This window comes from Brassica napus, chromosome A3 (genome assembly GCF_020379485.1).
Source record: "Brassica napus cultivar Da-Ae chromosome A3, Da-Ae, whole genome shotgun sequence".
Lineage (NCBI taxonomy): Eukaryota > Viridiplantae > Streptophyta > Magnoliopsida > Brassicales > Brassicaceae > Brassica > Brassica napus.
The window spans coordinates 26,536,121-26,557,346 of record NC_063436.1 but is presented as its reverse complement, the minus strand read 5'-3'; the positions used below and the strand labels follow the sequence as shown (position 1 = coordinate 26,557,346).

Sequence of the window (21,226 nt, the reverse complement as noted above, 5' to 3'; positions counted from 1 at the left end):
TTGGAGTTCTTGGCAACGTTTCTTAGTATATTATGGTGAAACCCACCCCTAAGCAGCTTCTTAAACACTCTCGGTGCTCTAAGGTCTATTCATGCACCAGACAGATCCAGTTGTTTACAATGAAAAATTGATATTCATATTATCTAACCACGCAACTGGATAAATTTGAAAAATTTCGAACCTACAATGTTAACACTTTTCTTTTTTTTTTTTGAACAAATTTTTTAAAGGGGTGCAACACGAGGACTTTCCGGGACAAATTTTTTTTTGAACAAATTTTTTAAAGGGGTGCAACCGTTTTATTACTCGACCATGTTTATGTGGTTATTTGTCTCTGGTTTTTGATGCGTTGGAATGTACTTGCGCGTTGTGATGATGAGATTTGGTATTCGGTCTTTTTTTTTAAGTTTAGTATTTGGTCTTTGCAAAATAGTTAATCTTATATATTAAAACAGAAGTCACAACCTTGATTCATGTGTGATTTTTTTAAAAATGGACCTAATGGAATTATTCATAGAATTTCATATTACATTTTAGTTCACACTAATAATAAATACAATTTTTAAAATATTTTAATCATAATATCTTTTGATATCTTTTCAATTTAAATATAAATATATTTATTTTAAAATTCTAACAAATCTGTTTAAAAAAGATTTTTACAAGATCTTCATTTTCGAAATTATATTTAAATATTTTTGCTAATTTTGAAATTAGTTTAAAATATTATTAAACATTAATATATTCAGTTATATAAAATTAAAAATAAAAAAAATCTATAATATTTTATTTATTATATAATCATAATCAATCATATTAAAATAAAATTATTATATTGAGCTAAATATAATAAAATTGTATTAAATTTATATATTTATTTATTTTATTTTCGTAATTATAAAATATTTATGTTCAAAAATAAAATCTAATATGTTGGTAAGATAGGTTAACATTATAAAAATATATAATACATGTATAAAAATTAACATGTATTTCTTTAAAGTTAATAATATAAAATCTTTGTAACTGCTTTAATCATAATATATTTTCATTTTAAATATAATATATATTTATATATTATATTCTAAAAATTCTAATAAATCTGTGTAAAAATATTTAAACAATAACTTAATGTATTTTAACTTATCGTTTAAAAATAAAAATAAATAAATTATATCATATTTTATCTACTTTATAGTCATGATCATGTTAAAATATAATTATTATACTAAAATAAATATGATAAAATTATATTCAATTGATAAATTTATAAATTTTATTTTCATAAATATAAATTATTTATTTAAAATATAATATGATGATAGAACAGCTTAAAATTAACAAACTATATAATACATGTCTAAAAATTAACATATCTTAGACTTTTATATATAAAATAATAAATTATCTAATATTGGTAAAAAGAAATCCAGTTTTGAAAGACGGGTCAAAATTTAGCATAAAATAAATACAAAATAATTTTTAAATATATTTTCTCATTAATATATTAATTTGCTTAATAACTAAATACAAATACAATAAGATAAATATAGAATAAGAAGTGGTAAATACATACGGTTTAAACAATTAATTAATTATAACATGTAAATTATAAAATTATTGTATTTGAAATAGTTATATAAATATTTAAATATATGATTAACATTAAAAATATATACCACTTATGTTCTAAAACAATAATTTATGTATAGAAAAGTGAAAACAAACACCCGTGCGGTTGCACGGGTCAAAATCTAGTATGTCTTAAAAACAAAGATTTGGTAGCCGGTCTTTAAATATACAGATCAAAGATGAGTTGACCAAGAAAATAGCAAATAACAACAAATCGCGGGCCCAGGCCGGTCCACGTCTCTAATACTTTTATTTCTTTGAATTTTTTCGTATCAGTTTCCAGTTTCATGCAACCTCTAGATTTCGTATCAGTTTTGGTGGACTATATTTTCTGCCTAATCTAATCTTTTTTTGTGCTTTATCTAATCTACTCGTCGTTGAATAGTGACGGACGCCATTTTTTATACTCCTACTAGTATATAACAAGAAGCCCATAGCATAACGCATTATGCGACTATCTAGTGTTGTCTCATATGACATGCTAGAGAGTTTCATAATAAGATCTTTAAGAGCATTGACTTGAGATGCAAGAAAGAAATTATTCTGTTTAATCATCCGTTTTTCTTGGTCCGTTTTTGTTTCCCGTTAAAATCTTCACTTAGGGAGGGGAGGAATCTGTGCATAGTGTAAGCTTTGAAGTAAATGACTATGACTTCTGACACAGAAGAAGAGAACAGCAGCGACATAACCGCCCACAATCCGGTGATGGAAAACGTTGGAGGTGCGGTCGGGTCCAGCGTAAGGGAGAATCCGGAGACGAGACAGAACGGCCTTATGAACGAGATCAAGCGCTTTGCAGGGAAGCCAGCTCGGTTGGACCGATCGAAGTCAACGACCGGTCAGGCCTTGAGAGGGCTCAAGTTCATCAGTAAGGCTGATGGTGCAGATGGCTGGACCGCCGTGGAGGAGAGGTTTGAAACGATCACGAAAACTACTGAGGGATTGCTGATTAGGTCCAAGTTCGGTGAATGCATAGGTAAAAATCTGCATGTAAAATCAAAGAGTCGTACCGAAATCTAACTCTGGAAATGATATGCTAATTTAATTAGAGATACTGATATGTTGTAGGGATGAAGTCAAAGGACTTTGCCTTGGTATTGTTTGACGCATTAGCTAGAAGAAAGCATATGACAGGGGATGTGATTGATAAGGAGATGTTAAAGGAATTCTGGGAACAAATAAGTGATCAAAATTTTGATTCCAGGCTTATGATATTCTTTGACATGTAATTTTTTGATCATTACCTATATATTTTCCCTGCTCCACAAGTTATTCTGGTAATTAGTATAAAGTTTGAGCCAAAGGGTTTAATGAAATGCAGGATGGATAAAGATGGCGATGGTAGATTAACCGAAGACGAAGTTAGACAGGTAATTAAATGTGTTTAGACCAATGAGGTCTTGATTGTTTCAGATGTTAATATCTGCATTCACATGAGAAAAGTTTTAATATATTTTCATATTTGATCTTTTCTGTGTGTGTATGTGAAATTTAAACACAAATTTATTCTAAAAGTTGTAAGGTCATTTAGAAAATACACAATTAACTTTAAAACAAACAATCAAAATCTTAGTAATTTTCTTTGGAAAATCTGAGATTGTTTAATGGGTGGGAGATTAAATTGTTGACTCTGCTCTTTTTTTTTTGTGTTTCGAAGATCATCAATCTTAGTTCGTCTACCAACAATCTGTCAGCCATCCAGAAAAGGTCAGCTGGATATGCAGCAATGATAATGGAAGAGCTTGACCCACATAAAACAGGATATATCATGGTAAACTTTCTTGATGATTTTCCAAACCTATTTTTCTTTTGCCTTTATATTTTGCTGCTATATGTTGGTAACGCTAGTGAATTTATAACAGGTAGACAACCTTAAAATTTTGCTTATGCAAGCAGAAACACTACCTGAAATCACAAATAGTGAAGAAAGAAGGCAGCCGGTTGAAAAGATAACTAAGAAGTTTAATGATACGCCTTATCCTAGCCCGTCGAGGACAATGTACCGTCGACTGCGATTCTTTGTTCTAGATAGCTGGCAGAGAATTTGGGTGATAGCGCTATGGCTCACTATTACTGCCATCCTCTTCACATACAAATATATTCAATACAAAAATAGAGCAGTCTATGAAGTGTTGGGCCACTGCGTGTGCTTTGCTAAAGGTTCAGCAGAAACGTTGAAGCTGAATATGGCGTTGGTTCTGTTACCTGTATGCAGAAATACCATCACATGGCTTAGAAATAAGACTAGGTTTGGTGTTTTAGTCCCTTTTGATGACAACATCAACTTTCATAAGGTAAAACCAAACTTTTTATAGAATATGTATAACCAACTTTATATGGTAGTGGGTGGTTGAGAAATACTTTATAATTAACGATATGAATCAGAGATCATCGACTGCACTTTGATGTTGTTTAATATACATGTTGTATACTTGCCAGGTTATAAAAATCATACCAGTTTAGATGCTATAATATCTGACATTTATAGTTACATTACACTTAACCCTATACAGGTTATAGCAGTGGGAATTACGATAGGAGTAGGCATACACTCGATCGCTCACTTGGCTTGCGATTTTCCACGGCTGATCGCAGCAACTCCAGAGGAATACAAGCCTTTAGGAAAGTACTTTGGAGAGGAGCAACCCAAGAGATACTCACATTTTGTGAAGTCAACAGAAGGTATAACAGGACTCCTAATGGTTCTCTTGATGGCAATTGCTTTTACACTAGCGCTGCCTTGGTTTAGACGAGGGAAGCTAGAGAAAAAGCTTCCAAAGCCACTAAAAAAACTCGCTAGCTTCAATGCCTTCTGGTACACTCATCACTTGTTCATTGTAGTCTACATTCTCCTTATTGTCCACGGATACTACCTGTATCTCACTAAAGAATGGTACAAGAAAACGGTGAGTATTTCAAGGTTTCAACATTATTCAGTTGTAATCTCAGCGACGAAGAATGTCACTAATTAATTCAAGGGTATTTTTGTAGACGTGGATGTATTTAGCAGTGCCAATAGCTCTATATGCATGCGAGAGACTGATACGAGCATTCAGATCCAGCATCAGGATGGTAAAAGTTGTTAACGCTGCGGTTTATCCTGGAAACGTATTGACTTTGAAAATGTCAAGGCCTAAACACTTCAAATACAAAAGCGGTCAATACATGTTTGTAAACTGCCCAAAAGTCTCACCATTTGAGTGGTACGTTAAAAACCCACTCTTAAGAATCAAGAACCATAAACCCATTTTAATGTTGATTCATGTGATGATATATATCACTGCAGGCATCCATTTTCAATAACTTCTGCACCACATGACGGCTATCTGAGCGTGCATATAAAATCAGTAGGAGATTGGACAAATGCTATTAAAGAAGTTTTCTCTGAGGTCTTACTTACTTCCAAATCACTCAAAATTAGATATTCTATGCTCTTATTTCAAAAAAAAAGTTTATATCTTTTTGGTCTTTAAGTGTGGGAAAATGTCTCAGGTGATGTCTAAACCACCTCCGGTTAGAGATACGTCGCATGGTGCAAATAATCCCGAGTAAGTACTTTCAAACTATCCTATAAAAATGATTCAAAGCATATGTAAGAAAAATATGCAAATTGTTTTTTTCTAAACGTAAATGAGAACTATTATTATGTTTCAAACGTCTGTAGTGAAAATCATATATAAAAAAATAAGAATACCATATATAAAAACTAAGAATTATAAAAGAGTCAAAGAGAATTAGAGAAGTAGTTGTAATAAAAAATAAAAATAAAAGTAGTTGTAAATACTAGTCAAAGACTAAAAGAAAAGTCGTTATATTTCTAGAAGCTTGGTAGGTATCATAATTAATTTCCACTATGAAAGCAGCTTTCAGTTTTAAAAACCACATATCGAGTTTCATTATATTGATCATATGTAGAATAATAATTCCTAGCTAACTATATATTGTTATTCAAAAGACTAGAAAACATGATTATGATTAGATAATCATGTATGTTCCCACTTGTTATCTTTGTTATAACGACGACCAACTACTATTCCACAGTTACCCCAAAATCATGATTGATGGTCCATATGGCACCTCAGCACAAGACTACAAGAAGTACGATGTGATTCTACTGATCGGTCTTGGGATTGGTGCCACTCGAATGATCAGCATTATCAAGGACATTGTCAACAATATGTATGCCATGGAAAATGCTCAACTTCGCCAAATGGAGAATGGATTGAAACACGTGCCACAAGATAAGACAGAAAATTTCAAGACGAAAAGAGCTTACTTCTACTGGGTAACGAGGGAGCAGGGCCCGTATGATTGGTTCATGGACATCATGAACGAAATCGCAGCACGGGATGTTAACAAAATCATAGAACTACATAACTATTGCACTAATGTATTCGAAGAAGATGACGGCGCCCGCTCCGCGCTCATACGTATGCTTCAGTCTATAGCTTATGCCAAGAGTGGTAAGGACATTGTCTCTGAGACAAGGGTCATGTCTCACTTCGCCAGACCTAACTTGGAACACGTCTATAGAAAGGTAGCCATGGATCATCCAGCTGGTACTAATGTTGGTAAGTTATCTCTCTCTCAAGCACACATCAAATCAAGCACTAAGCTACAGCTATTCTTCATATGACACTAGCATTTATCATCATGTGATTTAAGTAATGATTATGAAGAAGCGAATATGATATAAACATGGAATTGTATATATAATCGTGCAGGAGTTTTCTATTGTGGAACACCATTATTGGCAAAGGAGCTAAGGCGTCTCGCTTTGAAATTTACACACAAGACGAAGATTAGATTCTCCTTCCACAATGAGAACTTGTAATTAATGACACTGAAGGTTATACCCACAATGCTGATTAAGCATGATGAGCAAAAAGAAAGTGTAATATTATTAGTGGAGACTGGAAAGCAAGTGTGTTACGTTTGTTGTTTAAAATTTGAATTTGTGTGGTTGTTTTTTCTTCTTTTCTGAGTATAAAACGTGTGTGGTGTGATTTGGTGAAGAACGAAATGTGTATTTAAGAGCTTTATTGTCTAATTAAAATATCTAATATTTTAAACTAAAATGTTAAACTAGTCATCTCTATTTAGTTTGTGTACTTTTTCTTGGACAAATACAACCAATAATCTTTTTGTCATTTGAAAAAGAGAATAAAAACTACACAAAAATACTATTGCATCTTTTTTTTTTGTCAAAATATGAAATTCAATAACATTTTGGGTAAAATGAAATTCAATATTTAGTAAGAGGTGATGAATGTTTCACAACTCATAAGTCCAGAGTATCTTGGTATGGAGAATTTTCATCTGATTTTTAGTTTTCGGTTCTGGCTTCTTGCAGCTCATCTTTCTGACTTTCTGGTGTGGGACCAAAGCAAGGTCCTTACGAGTTTAAGCCGGCAATGTCATCGTCAAGCGCCAACAACAATGTGTTCTCTCCTTTGAATATATTTCCTCAATCTACCCTTGATAAACCAATTAAAGGATCCTTCATCTTGCAGGAGTAGGTAGATGTTTTGCCCGCTTCCGTGTAATCTTTCTCTGTAATTCTCTACTGTCATGGCAAGCAAAATTCACTTGCGTATCATTAGTAAGTCTAAATGAGACAGTCCAACATTTGTTTAAGACCTTCAATATGATTGCAGCAAATCTTCTGTAGAGTTTTGAGCCTGCAGTAAAGTTACATATTACATTGATTACAATAAACAGCGAAAGAACTATGAACTGGCCCTGAAGAAGGGCATGCTTGAAGAAACCACCTTCGGAATGCAGGAAGAGTTATGATAATCTTGTCGGCCGCTATTGCATTGATGGTATAGTTCTTATTCATCAGTAAAGAATCATCAGCATATGAACAAGAATGACCTACATGGGAACAGCTTCGATGAGCCTGGAAAAGTAGAACTAGGTGGTAATGAGTCCTCTCTTGGACTCTTGCTGATTCTACAGCCAACCTTACGCAATGCTCTTTCTACATCCGCCTCCGCGTGTAGATAAGCCCTTGTAGCCTTTGAAGGACCTGAGAAAAGCTCTCCGATCCTCTTTAAGATATCATAGTAGAAAGTCTTTGGTGCAAAACTCAGAATCACTCTCTTCTCTGCTAAGGAAGCAAGGTGTGCAATCATCCCGTCTGCTTTGTTCTGAGGGTAATGTATCAGCACGTCTAGGCATACGACTGTGTTGTACTTCCCGCTTAGGCTCTATAAATCATCCACTTCAAATCTTGGTAGATTCTCTCCTCCTAGCTGCTGCTTTGCCTGTGCATATATATTGAAATCAGTTAATAAACAATAAGAAGGATTCACAACCGAGAATGTAGTTCCTTAACAACTCTATCTTGAATCCAAAGAATCTTAAATTATCTGAATTACTAATTTTTTTTTTATCTGAATCCTTCTTATTGTTACTAGGTAAAGCACCCGTGCGATACCGCACGGGAACTCATTTTATAAAAACAATTAAATCATACTTTATTATTCTAAAGTTTACCACTATGAATAGTTCCAAAGATTTATCATAGTTGTAATAATTAATCTCTAAAGAATACTATCTCTAATAGTTCGAATGATTTATACATATATAATATTATAAAATAACTAAATTATCCAAAATTAGATTATCTAAATATTTTTAGCCAATTTAAATATTTTTTAAATGCATATAAAATAGATATAAAAATGAACTAAAAGATAACTCATTAACACTTTATGCCAATTTTAGGATTAAATATATATCCTAAGACATTTTGAGAATTCTTTATAAACTTTCTCTTAAAACTCAATATAATTTTTAACATAAAAAGATACATCTTATACAAAGGCATCTCTTGCTTGCACCAGAGTTGTTGGATTTTTAATCGTAGTACTTAAATTTTTTGGAATTTATTAATTTTTAAAATACAGTGAGGAAGTATATTAAAATAGGAAAATATAACATAACTCTTTCTTAGTGCTAATCTAAAACCGATGGGGCTGTACTTCATTGACATAAAGTAGTTGAAATTTTAGGGATGTGTTTTCTTAGGCTGTAAGTTGTGTCTTTTCATTTTTCTAAATGCAATGCTACTTAATAACTTTTAATTAGTTAAAATGTGTCTCATCATTCTAAATACGTGTCAAAAAAAATTCAGCATTTTTTTCTTGCTATTATATATAGATATGTTTTCATATTAGTAATTTATGATAAATTGTTAATACATCTTTTACAGAAATATTAGTTCGAAATAAGTAGTCATATTATTAAAATAATTATTATCACACTTTTTACAATTTAAGCATCTTTTACAAAGAGTCTATTTTAATTTTATAAAAGGATGTTGACAGATTAAATATAGACGACTTGTGTAGAGATAAAATTTAAGAAATTGAGACTCTTAAAATTTTTTGGGGGTTTTCAATCATTTAGAAAAGCATTGTTATGTTTATGTAAATAATTTGTCGAGTCATAGACAAATATAAAAATGTATTCCTCTGTCTTCCGATCTTTTATTTTTTCTCTATGTTAATTGGCGTCTCTTCTTCTTATTTTCTTCTGTTCTACGTAAGAGTTTTTTTCCTATGGTAATTTTGTTTTTCTCATAACTACTACCATCTCTATTTTTGTCTGGGGTATTTATTGTCAGTTACTAAATTTTCTCTTTTCAACACTGCAATGGTTAATATGAGAGATTATCTGCGTAAACGTGTACATGATCTCCATCCAGTGTTCAAAATTCATAACACAATTAGAAATTGTGCCTACAATATTCAACTAAACATATATACATTTCCTCTTAAATGCCAGACCCCATTATTCGATCGTGAAAAGTACCAAGATGCCATTGTTATCCCATTCTGATGATCACTCTCTCCTTCCCTATCTTCATCTCCGGCTTTGATGGGGTTAAAGGAAGTGCCACCATTGTCGTCACCAGACACCACTACCACAGGAAAGGCGTGCCATCGAAAGCCACCATTATTGGTCTTATTGGAGTTACGTAATGGATTCGAGAGATGGAGACTTGGAGGAGCGACGAGCAACCGGAGGCACTATGTTCATCACAGGGTAAGATGCTCCATAACTCTCTTCTTTCTTTCTCTACTTCTCAAAAGCATTAAAAACCCCAGTAAAAAAACACCGTATGGATTACAATTATATATCTACAGGTCAATAATGAAGCTCTGAGTTCGACTGAAGAGAGAAGAAGAAGGACGTTACGTAGTGCATTCGAGAGATGAAAACTTGGAGAAGTGACAAGCAACCGAAGCCGCCAAATACATTTTCTTCATTTCTCTAATTCTCGAAAATCCTTAAAAAAACGAGTTATAAAACTCACCGTATTGATTCCAATTTTCAAAAGATAGAAAATTAGATGGGTGAAGCATATAGACGCAGAGAAGGAATAAGAGCTATATAAAAAGAGAAAATAAAATAAGTAAAAATTTATGCTGTAAAAATTTCAATATATAAGATCTTGAAAAAGTGTGTTGTTTGAAAAAGAGACTCTTCAAAGGAAAGGGTTGCGAGAAGACGTAAAACATTTCGTGAGTCTTCACTTAAAATTGGTTTATTTTTTATGAAAATACACAATTTTTATAATGAAAAGATACAACTTTTAAACTAAGTGATTTTAATTTTTTATGAAACACACAGAACCTTTGGATTTTTAAAATCTATTTGAATAGTCACAACTCTTCAATCTGAATGGTCGCATTATCCCAATAGTCACAACTTTCCACTTTTTAAAATATACTTATGAATAGTCACAACTTTTAGACAATTTTTAGAGAAGACACAACTTTACAACATATAACTTTTAGAAAAGACACAACCCTTTACACATCTTTTTCAAAAGACACAACCTTTCAACATAAGTCGGATTCACAACCTTTGAAATTAATCAGGATTCCTATTATTAGTAGATTAACCGATTCGAAAAACCAAATCTGATGGTACAAAATTAACATGCATCATAGCTGAAGATACACTCCGAACATGTGTCTAAACTTGGCTGTCATAGTATTCTTTGCTTTTGATATATGTTGAATTACTTAATAGTTAGAATTCCTTTATAGGTTTAGTGAAAGTCTAGTTAATTATTGTATAGATACCATTTTCACTAATGAAAGTTATCTGTTGTAAACACTATCTCCAAAATATATAGGATCTTCATGCACTTCATATCTCATATCAACACATCACATTTTACATGTACTGATGACAAACTTCTTTGGATATTTATAGCCCCATAATATAATCTTTTGAGTTCCTCTTGCTGCAAAATTATCCTTAACTTGAAAAATATCTTGCTCTATTTCTAGGTTCCATCAATAAAACATCTGATATTTCTTGAAGTTTGAATCAACTTGATAGAAATATTATCCTCAAGGATTTTTAAATCATCAATTTTTACTTCAACTCATATTGAACTTTTTATTTTCGTTACACCCCAAATCTCATCTTGGATTTTCAGTTATGTTTTTAAAGATTTTATTATTCCGATTTTCTAAATATACCACAAGAGAATAATTAAAGCCTTAAAAGTTAAAAGCATGTCATAAAATTAGTTATAATTGACTTCTGAATTTTATAAGAACATGGATTATTTGTCGTAGATAATTTCAAAAGAACAAGGCTTTAATTTATTCATTAAACTAATTTTGAAGGCTTTACTGTGCTACTTATGTGGGCTTAAATCTGGTAATTACATTTATTGCATTTTTTCGGTTTCTAAACAAACCTTTTTTATTTTCTTTTAACATCTCAACCAATATTTGTCTTTTCTTAGTATTTACTTTTTAATATTTTCTTCCATTTTTAGTATTTCACTAGATCAATAATTTAGATTTTAATTGACATTGATTAATTTTTCTATTTTTATTCAGTTTCCGTCGATTTTAGTTAAAAAAATTACCTTTCTTTGAATTTATATAATTAAAATAAATTCATAAAAATACAATATTTTATATAATATACAATTGTATGTTAATAGCATTAAAATAATACTTACTAATTATACAAATGCTTTAATTTTAGTTTTATTTATATATTTTAGAATATGACTAAATTATAGTAATTTGTGTAACATAAAATCATCGGTTTTTGCCCACTATATAGATTTGTTTTGTGGGTCCGCCTCTAGTTGTAACGCGTTGAAATATACTTTGTGTGTTATAATATATAAGATATACTCGACAGTGAAATCAGTGACTTGTGATTATGAGTTTGGGTATTTGGTCTTTGAAAAAAAAAAGAAGAGTTTTTATTTGGTCTTTTTTTAAAATAGTTTTCAGTCTCAAGAACAAAGCATTTGGTATCCTGTCTTCAATTAATGCGGATCAAAGATGAGTTGGCTGAGAAAATAGCAAATAACAACAAAACGTGGGCCCAAACCGGTCCACGTCTCTCTTATTTTTTTACTTATCTGAATTCCGCGTATCCCGTTCAACCTAGGTTTCGACGTGTTGTTGGAATATATTTTGTGCATTTTATAATATACTCGTCGTTGAATACTGACCAACGCCATTTTATATATGACAAGAAGCCCATAAGATAAAGCATTATGCGAACATCTCGAGTTGTCTCATACGACGTCGCAAAGAGTTTCACAATAAGATCTTCAGAGCATTGACTTGAGATGCAAGAAATATATTAGTCTGTTTAGTCATCTTTTTTCTTGGTCCTGTTTTGTTTCCAGTTGAAATCGTCACTTACGTGAGTTTTCTTTGCATAGAGTGAGCTTTGAAGTTAAGAACTATGACTTCTGACACAGAGGAAAAGAACAGCAGCGACATAGTTCCCCTAAGCGGATCATTTCAGTCGACCGATCACAATCCTGTGATGGAAAACGCTGGAGACACGGACGGATCCAGCGTAAGGGATAAACGGGAGAAGAAACGGAACGGCCTGGTGAACCAGATCAAGCGGTTTGCAGGGAAGCCAGCTCGGTTGAACCGGTCGAAGTCAACGACCGGTCAGGCCTTGAAAGGGCTCATGTTCATCAGTAAATCTGACGGTGGGGATGGCTGGACCGCCGTGGAGGAGAGGTTTGAAACGATCACGAAAACTACTGAGGGATTGCTGATTAGGTCAAAGTTCGGTGAATGTATAGGTAAAAATCTGCATGTGAAATCAAGGAGTTGTATTGTTTAAAAACATTGATATATGAAACTAAATTAATTAGAAATATTGATATGTTGCAGGGATGAAGTCAAAGGACTTTGCCTTGGTATTGTTTGACGCATTAGCTAGAAGAAAGAATATGACAGGGGATGTGATTGATAAGGAGATATTAAAGGAATTCTGGGAACAAATAAGTGATCAGAATTTTGATTCAAGGCTTATGATATTCTTTGACATGTAAGTTTTTTTATCATTACTTCTTTATCAAAAAAAAAGTTTTTTTTATCATTACTTAGTTTGATCTTTTGTTAATACATATTCCCCTGGATCGACGGTCTCCACAAGTTTTTTTCTGGTAATGAATCTAAAGTTTGAGACAAAGGGTTTCTGAAATGCAGGATGGATAAAGACGGTGATGGTAGACTAACTGAAGACGAAGTTAAACAGGTAAATGTGTTTAGAATTAGATCAATGAGGTCTTGATTGTTTTAGACGTTAATATCTATCTGCATTCACATGCGAAAAGTTTATAACATTTTCATGATCTTATATTTTCTGTCTGTGTGTGTGTGTGAAATTTAAAAACAAATTTATGCTAAATGTTGTAAGGTCATTTGATATGTAAAAAAAAAGAAGAAGACATGATTAACATAAAAGAAAAAAAAACGAACAATTAAAATTTAATAATTTTCTTTGAAAATATTTAATTATTGACTGTGCTCTGTCTTTTTATGTTTGAAGGTCATTAATCTTAGTTCGTCAACCAACAATCTGTCGGCCATCCAGAAAAAGGCAGATGAATATGCAGCAATGATCATGGAAGAGCTTGACCCAAATAATATAGGATACATCATGGTAAACATTCTTGATGATGATCCAAACTGATTTTCAAAAATATTTTGCTGCTAAATATCTATAACTCTGCTGAATTTAAAACAGGTAGAAAGTCTTAAAAATTTGCTTATGAAAGCAGAAACAGAAACACTAGCTGAAATCACAAGTAGTCAAGATCCAAAGCAACTCATTGAGAAGCTTAAACATACGCCAGACCCTAACCCGTTACGCAGATGGTACCGTGGTCTCAGATTCTTTGTTCTAGATAGTTGGCAGAGATTTTGGGTGATAGCGCTATGGCTCAGCATTATGACCATCCTCTTCACATACAAATATATTCAATACAAAAATAGAGCAGTCTATGAAGTGTTGGGGCATTGTGTGTGCTTTGCTAAAGGTTCAGCCGAGACGTTGAAGCTGAATATGGCCTTGATTCTGTTACCTGTATGCAGAAATACCATCACATGGCTTAGAAATAAGACTAGAGTTGGTGTTTTGGTCCCTTTTGATGACAACATCAACTTTCATAAGGTAAAACCAACATTTTTGTTATAAAATATGTTTGACAACCTTTATATGGTAGTGGGGTGGTTGAGAAATAGTCTTATAATTAAGGATATGATAATCAGATGTTATCCCATTGCACTTTGATGTTGTTTAATATCAATACTATTAAAAGAGAAAAAGTCATAAAAAATCTACTTATACAAAGTTATTGCACCTATTTATTTTTTAGTCCAACATATTGTATACAACTAAATATTATTAACTATCTCCTATTATATAGCAACCAAATAATATCTTCTAACATTTAAATAAATCTCACCCACTTTAATAAAATCATGACTATCAATTTAACATATATATATATTTGATATAAACGGCACCAAAATTTCAATACGTAAGGGTCATTGTCATATATACCATCCTCCTCCATTAGATCAAAATTTTGTTACGAGATCAACTTTTGAAATATAAATTAGCCATGTCCTATTAAACATTATTGATCAAACCTGAAGAGTATTTTTCACCCAAAATTTTATAAAACGAATTAATGAATTTTCCTAGGTCTAGGGTTGTTGGACCTAATTAGGTATTTAGAAAAAAAATATTTGGGTTCGGATCGGTTTCTTTCGGATCTGGATAGTTTCGACTCCATAATTTAAATACCTATTAAATATATGTTATTTTTTTTATGTAACGGGTATGGATCCGTTCAGATATTTAGGACTCAAATAAAACTCTATAAACATAAATATACTCGAAACACGAAAAAATTTCCAAAATCTAAACAAATACCTGAAAATCAGAAAATACTCAAAAGACCTAAAATTATACTTGAAATCTGACCTGAGGAACCAAAAAATACCCAAAATTTTATCTGAATACCCAAATATATTTTTTAAAATTTGATTTTTTACTCGAAATCCAAAACTATAACCGGAAATTCAAACCAAAACTTAAAAATATATATATACCAAAAAAATATCCAAAATACACAAATATATATAATTTACACAAACATTTTGGGTACTTTGGCTTCCAAACGGGTTTCAGGTAGGTCTCAGACGCGAACAGAGACACACATTTTAAAAAAAAATACGTATTTTTCTCTGGACCCGATGCGAACCGAACCAGAATTTTCGAGTTGATTTTGGTTTGGTTTTTCGGGGTCCATGTAAAATACCCATGCGTAAGAGAGAATTATATAAAATTTATACAGAATTCCAAATAAAGTAATTCATGAATTATATAATATTTTTAAAAATTATTTCTTTTATATAATTCGACTTTGTAACATAATAATGTAAAACAATCACACAATACTAATTCATATCAAAATTTGTTATAACAAAAGAATCCGCGCTTTCAAGCGCGGGTCAAAATCTAGTACACGTTTTAAATGGACAGAAAAATAGTTCTTTACATTAGTTTAAACTCATGTTTAATACTTACCTAGTTATAAAATCATTCTTTTAAATTCTATAGTCTCCCATTTATAGTAACTTGACGCCTAAACCTACAGGTTATAGCAGTGGGAATTACGATAGGAGTAAGCATACACTCGATTGCCCACTTGGCTTGCGATTTTCCACGGCTGATCGCAGCAACTCCAGAGGAATACAAGCCTCTAGGAAAATACTTTGGAGAAGAGCAACCTAAGAGATACTCACAGTTTGTGAAATCAACTGAAGGTATAACAGGACTCGTAATGGTTTTCTTGATGGCTATTGCTTTTACACTAGCACTGCCTTGGTTTAGACGAGGGAAGCTAGAGAAAACGCTTCCCGGGCCACTAAAGAAACTTGCTAGCTTCAATGCCTTCTGGTACACTCATCATTTCTTCATTGTAGTCTACATTCTCCTTATCGTTCATGGGTACTATTTGTATCTCAGTAAGGAATGGTACAAGAAAACGGTGAGTATTTCGAGGTTTCAACATTATTCAGTTGTAATCTCAGCGACGAAGAATGTCACTAATTAATTCAAGGGTATTTTCGTAGACGTGGATGTATTTAGCAGTGCCAATAGCTCTATATGCATGCGAGAGACTGAAACGAGCATTCAGATCCAGCATCAGGACGGTAAAAGTCGTGAACGCTGCGGTTTATCCTGGAAACGTATTGACTTTGAAAATGTCAAGGCCTAAACACTTCAAGTACAAAAGTGGTCAATACATGTTTATAAACTGCCCAAAAGTCTCACCATTTGAGTGGTACTAAGAAAGCACTCTTAAGAAGTAAGATTCATAATCATTTCAATATTGATTCATGTGATGATATATATCACTGCAGGCATCCATTTTCAATAACTTCTGCACCACAAGACGACTATTTGAGCTTACATATAAAAGTAAACGGAGATTGGACAAAGGCTATTAAAGGAGTTTTCTCTGAGGTCTTTTTTACTTCTATACCACTCAATATTATATATTTTGTAGATCTTTAACTGAGGAAAGATGGTTTGAGAATTATGTTGCGTTGTGTCTCAGGTGATCTCTAAACCACTTCCTGTTAAAGATACGTCGCATGGTGCACATAATCCCGAGTAAGTACTTTCCAACGATCCGATAATAATGATTGACAGTACAATTTTATACAGATACATCTAAACGTAAATGACTTAACTATTTTAATATTTAAACGTACCATTTGATTGGTGATAAACCACCTCCGGTTAGAGATACGTCGCATGTTGATTGTTTGTTTGTTTTTTTATTTTTGAAAACTAATCTACCTAGCAGAAGTTAATGTTGTTAATTTTGAAATTCCACGACCATTATTCCACAGTTACCCCAAGATTATGATTGATGGTCCGTACGGTGCACCAGCACAAGACTACAAGAAGTACGAGGTGGTTTTGCTGGTCGGTCTTGGGATCGGTGCCACTCCGATGATCAGTATTATTAAGGACATTATCAACAATATGTATGCCATGGAAAACGCTCAACTCCACCAAATGGAGAATGGATTGCAAAGGGAGCCACAAGACAAAAACGAAAATTTCAAGACGCGGAGAGCTTACTTCTACTGGGTAACGAGGGAGCAGGGCTCGTATGATTGGTTCAAGAACATCATGAACGAAATCGCAGAACGTGACGTAAACAAAATCATAGAACTACATAACTATTGCACTAGCGTATTTGAAAAAGATGACGCTCGTTCTGCCCTCATACGTATGCTTCAGTCTATAGCTTATGCCAAGAGTGGTAAGGACATTGTCTCTGAGACAAGGGTCAAGTCCCACTTCGCCAAACCTAATTGGGAAGAAGTGTACAACAAGATAGCCATGGATCATCCAGATGGCACTAATGTTGGTAAGTTCTCTCTCCCTCAAGCACACGTCAAATCAAGCACTAAGCTACATCTTATCTTCATATGGCACTAGCATATATCATCATGTGATTTAAGTAATGATTAAGAAGAAGAGAATAAACATGGATTTGTATATTTAATCGTGCAGGAGTGTTCTATTGTGGATCACCAGTATTGACAAAGGAGTTAAGGCGTCTAGCTTTGGAATTTACACAGAAGACAAAGATTAGATTCTCCTTCCACAAAGAGAACTTCTAATTAAGGACGATGAAGCATATGATGACCAACAAGATAATGAAATTATTGTGGAGAGTAAGTGTGTTACGTCTGTGTTTAAATTTAAATTTGTGTGATGCCAAATTTTTTTTTTTTTAATTTGTGTGGTTGGTTTTGTTCTTCTTTTCTGAATACAACGTTTATGGTGATTATGTGAAGAACAAAGTGTGTTTAACAGATTTTTTATTTAATTTAAAATATTCAGTATTCAAAACTAAGTTTAGACTAGTCATCTCTATTTTGTAAGAACTATGAACTGGGGTCTGAAGAAGTGCATCTTTGTAGTGACCACCCTCAGAGTGCAAGAAGATTGTGAAAATCTCTTGAGTAAGTTTTGCCCTGACGGCATAGTTCCTTATCCATCACTAAAGAATCATCAGCATATGAACAAGAATGACCTACCTACATGGGAACAGCTTCAATGAGCCTTGAAAAATAAAACTGGGTGGTAATGAGTCCTCTCTTGCTGATTTTCCAGCCAACCTTACCCAATGCTCTTTCTACATCCGCTTCTGCGTGTAGATAAGCCCTTGTAGCCTTTGAAGGACCTGGAAAAAGTTCTCCAATCCTCTTCAAGATATCATAGTAGAATGTCTTTGGTGCAAAACTCAGAATCACTCTCTTCTCTGCTAAAGAAGCCAGGTGTGCGATCATCCCGTCTGCTTTGTTCTGAGGGTAATGTATCAGCACGTCTAGGCACACCACTGTGTTATACTTCCCGCTAAGGCTCTCTAGATCATTCACTTCAAATCTTGGTAGATTCTCTCCTCCTAGCTGCTGCTTTGCCTGTACATATATTGAAATCGGTTAATAACAAGAAAAGGATCATAATCAAGAATGCAAAAAAATGGAAATTATCCGAATTACCTCGTATTTTTAATCGGAATAACCTGAATTATCCGATATTTTTAACTAAAAACCTGAATTATATTAACAGTTTTCTTCGAATTATCAAAAATTATTCAAAAACAGAATCAGAACCAAACAGGAACAGAGTTGGACTGAATTTTTTATAGATATTAGCCGGTTCTCAATCATGTTATCTGAACCAAACCGAAAGAAACAAAACTAAACCTAAACTGAATTGAATTTCATTAGACCGAATGCTCATAACTTAGACCAAAGCTCACCTTCATCTCAGCTTCTGCAACCATAGCTGCAGAAATATCACTAGCAGAGACGATCGCCCCTTCCTTAGCAAGCGGTATCGAGAGCAACCCGGTTCCACATCCAGCGTCGCACACCGTGACACCATCCAACGATCCTTCCTCCGTCAGCATAAGCATCGTTTTCTCCACCGTCTTGGCGTGGCCGACTCGAATATCCTTCTGCACGCGGTTCACTTCGTCAGTCTCGCCGTAGATCTTCCTCCACCGCTCGAAACCCGTGCTGTTGAAATACTCCCTCACCACCTCCTTGTCTCCTCCTCCGACTTCCTCCGCCTGCAGCTTCCGCCTCCTCTCCGGATCCGTCAGCGAAACGATCGTCGCCAGAGCTGCTACGGATCCGCCTCCGAGTACGGCGATGGTCGTGCTGTCCACGCCGGCTAGGTCGGTGACGGATGACGCCACGACGGTGGCGACTCTGCTCCGGGAGGCTACATTGAGTCTAGTGGCGTTGGGGAGGCTAGGAAGAAAGTGAGAGACGGAGGAAGATGGTGATAACAAGGAAGGAGCAATCGGCATTCTAGAAGCAGAAGAAGTGTGGCCTTGCCTTGCTTACTCTGTTTGGCGCCTTTGGAGTGATGAGTGTTATCTTTATCCTTTGGACATGATTGGAGGAGGATCTACAGTTCGATTTTCACGGGGCCCACAGTTATGCGGGTGACTCACAGTCAAGTTTCTTTATTATTGACAATATATATGGTCACTGACTCCTTTGTGTCTTTTTTTTTTGGTTTTGTCTAAACCGAATCAAACATGTTTTAATAGATTTTGGGTTAAGGAAAGATAATGAAGAGTGTGGAACAAGTAAGATCATGAAGCCCAGAATAACCCCAACAAGAGGAACTAAAATTCATTTCAAAAGGTACAAGTCTAATTTTAATGGAAGCTCTATTCCAAAAGTATTAACCTTCATTCTCTGTGCCAAACTAAAATTCATGGTAGTTTTAAGTTTATTTTGAATAGACACTACTACATACCTTAGGTTATATTTGTTCCATATTCTCTATACTACCAAAGTCGGTACCCTAAATCAACTCTTCTTTTCAATCTTTGAGGAAAGCTAGATATAACTAACTGATAAAGCCATGTCATGTCTAGGAGTAGACAAGCTCAATTGTGAAAAAAAGACACATTATATATGCTTCATGAAAAGACCAATCACCACAAAGAATCAATCTCAACGTACCAAAGTTTTCTCATCATCAACATCCAATCTCAACTTCCAAAAGAAGAAAACAAAAAATAATAACACATGGTCTAATAAACCACAATAAAATGATCTGAAAACAAGAAAGCTCAGAAAGGAGGAGAAAAAAAAAAGGACAGCCGGTTTGTGTTAAACCGGGATAGTTTAGGAAGCTTAAGCCGCAGGTTTCTTCTGAGCAAGATCCTCAATCAAATCAGCTGCCTCTTGAATCGTCGTAATGTTTTGAGCATCAGCTTCCTCCACACTTATGTTAAACTTTTCCTCCAAAGCCATCACTATCTCCACCTGCATCCATATCCAACCCGCATAATATCAGCGAATGCGCATTTAACTAATAACAAACCATCACGTTACAAAACCGTTAGGTGTATTGTAATGGAAAAAAAACTTGGCTTAAACATCACGTTATTGTGAAAAGGGAGAGAGAGTATAACATACGGTGTCGAGAGAATCTGCGCCAAGAGCAGAGAACTTGGACTCGGCAGTGAGAGCAGTGTCGGCAGACAAAGCTAATTGTTCCCTGACAATGTCACTCACTTTCTGCACCGTCTCTGGTTTTGCCTGTATTTATTAAGCTAACACGTTACAATCCAACTTATTGCATTTCTCATATAATGAATTCAACTTTAGGTTCAAATAAATCTTTTACTTACAGCACAACTGATCTGAAGACGAAGGTTCTTTGAAGACTGAAAACGTCCAAAGGAGATAGGCTGGAAACTCAAGGGTTTTCTTAACACCTGATGATTAACAGTATTCAAGAATAATTGCGTTATTTGATTATGGCTTTTAAACATTATTGGTCACAATAGATATATATGTATAAACTAAAGATTGAGTTTACAGAGGAGAATGTCACCTGAGAAGTTCTGGTAGATTGTATGGAGGGAGCTTTGAAGCTTAGAGAACTGGTTGATAGGGAAGCCATTGAAGGAGATGTAGCTCGATACACAGCTCAGAGACACAAAGAAAATTTGGCTTCTCCTAATGCAACCAATAATTGGATAAGGTGTAATCTCTTCAAGAAGAAAAATATTTATTTTTTGGAAAGTAAAGGACGCGGATACAGTCGTTTTGCATAAGACGCAAGCAGAAGTCCCTCTGTTATGTGGCCGAGGTTAATTCTTGCGGATTCAGGCCTATCTTCGGCACATGTTGGTATGGGTCCTACATTTGTGAAGTGT

The 21,226-nt window shown here is 33.9% G+C and overlaps 4 protein-coding genes across 4 annotated transcripts; 2 read left to right on the top strand and 2 right to left on the bottom strand.

Moving 5' to 3' along the window:
• Positions 1-2,096: 2,096 nt before the first annotated feature.
• On the top strand, positions 2,097-8,176 carry LOC106360067 (putative respiratory burst oxidase homolog protein G). Its single transcript, XM_048763491.1, has 11 exons — positions 2,097-2,608; positions 2,701-2,857; positions 2,954-3,002; positions 3,290-3,403; positions 3,495-3,926; positions 4,146-4,538; positions 4,624-4,835; positions 4,919-5,021; positions 5,125-5,180; positions 5,674-6,203; positions 6,357-8,176. Exons 1-11 carry the CDS (start codon positions 2,275-2,277, stop codon positions 6,464-6,466), a joined length of 2,490 nt encoding a protein of 829 aa, XP_048619448.1. The 5' UTR covers positions 2,097-2,274; the 3' UTR covers positions 6,467-8,176.
• Positions 8,177-11,992: 3,816 nt separating this feature from the next.
• LOC106361732 (putative respiratory burst oxidase homolog protein G) lies at positions 11,993-18,082 on the top strand. Its single transcript, XM_048763475.1, has 11 exons — positions 11,993-12,733; positions 12,825-12,981; positions 13,143-13,191; positions 13,486-13,599; positions 13,684-14,109; positions 15,605-15,997; positions 16,083-16,294; positions 16,374-16,476; positions 16,571-16,626; positions 16,869-17,395; positions 17,542-18,082. The coding sequence occupies exons 1-11, from the start codon at positions 12,379-12,381 to the stop codon at positions 17,649-17,651; spliced, it is 2,502 nt and encodes an 833-aa protein (XP_048619432.1). The 5' UTR covers positions 11,993-12,378; the 3' UTR covers positions 17,652-18,082.
• On the bottom strand, positions 17,978-19,423 carry LOC106361731 (magnesium protoporphyrin IX methyltransferase, chloroplastic-like). Its single transcript, XM_013801544.3, has 2 exons — positions 18,800-19,423; positions 17,978-18,455 (listed from the first exon to the last, which is right to left on the bottom strand). The coding sequence occupies exons 1-2, from the start codon at positions 19,352-19,354 to the stop codon at positions 18,072-18,074; spliced, it is 939 nt and encodes a 312-aa protein (XP_013656998.2). The 5' UTR covers positions 19,355-19,423; the 3' UTR covers positions 17,978-18,071.
• Positions 19,424-19,949: 526 nt separating this feature from the next.
• On the bottom strand, positions 19,950-21,162 carry LOC106361733 (acyl carrier protein 4, chloroplastic-like). Its single transcript, XM_048763488.1, has 4 exons — positions 20,902-21,162; positions 20,696-20,782; positions 20,481-20,603; positions 19,950-20,327 (listed from the first exon to the last, which is right to left on the bottom strand). Exons 1-4 carry the CDS (start codon positions 20,968-20,970, stop codon positions 20,196-20,198), a joined length of 411 nt encoding a protein of 136 aa, XP_048619445.1. The 5' UTR covers positions 20,971-21,162; the 3' UTR covers positions 19,950-20,195.
• Positions 21,163-21,226: the final 64 nt, after the last annotated feature.

Bases quoted from the DNA above. Each gene is read 5' to 3' on its own strand.
- LOC106361731 (XM_013801544.3), bottom strand. From the start codon at position 19,354: ATGCCGATTGCTCCTTCCTTGTTATCACCATCTTCCTCCGTCTCTCAC. The intron at 18,456-18,799 runs GTGAGCTTTGGT...ATATATGTACAG, and splicing joins TTGCAGAAGCTGAGATGAAG to GCAAAGCAGCAGCTAGGAGG.
- LOC106361733 (XM_048763488.1), bottom strand. From the start codon at position 20,970: ATGGCTTCCCTATCAACCAGTTCTCTAAGCTTCAAAGCTCCCTCCATA. The intron at 20,604-20,695 runs GTAAGTAAAAGA...TAATAAATACAG, and splicing joins GTCTTCAGATCAGTTGTGCT to GCAAAACCAGAGACGGTGCA. The intron at 20,328-20,480 runs GTATGTTATACT...ATATGGATGCAG, and splicing joins GCGCAGATTCTCTCGACACC to GTGGAGATAGTGATGGCTTT.
- LOC106361732 (XM_048763475.1), top strand. From the start codon at position 12,379: ATGACTTCTGACACAGAGGAAAAGAACAGCAGCGACATAGTTCCCCTA. The intron at 12,982-13,142 runs GTAAGTTTTTTT...TCTGAAATGCAG, and splicing joins CTTATGATATTCTTTGACAT to GATGGATAAAGACGGTGATG. The intron at 16,295-16,373 runs GTACTAAGAAAG...ATATCACTGCAG, and splicing joins AAAGTCTCACCATTTGAGTG to GCATCCATTTTCAATAACTT.
- LOC106360067 (XM_048763491.1), top strand. From the start codon at position 2,275: ATGACTATGACTTCTGACACAGAAGAAGAGAACAGCAGCGACATAACC. The intron at 3,927-4,145 runs GTAAAACCAAAC...AACCCTATACAG, and splicing joins ACAACATCAACTTTCATAAG to GTTATAGCAGTGGGAATTAC. The intron at 5,181-5,673 runs GTAAGTACTTTC...ACTATTCCACAG, and splicing joins CATGGTGCAAATAATCCCGA to TTACCCCAAAATCATGATTG.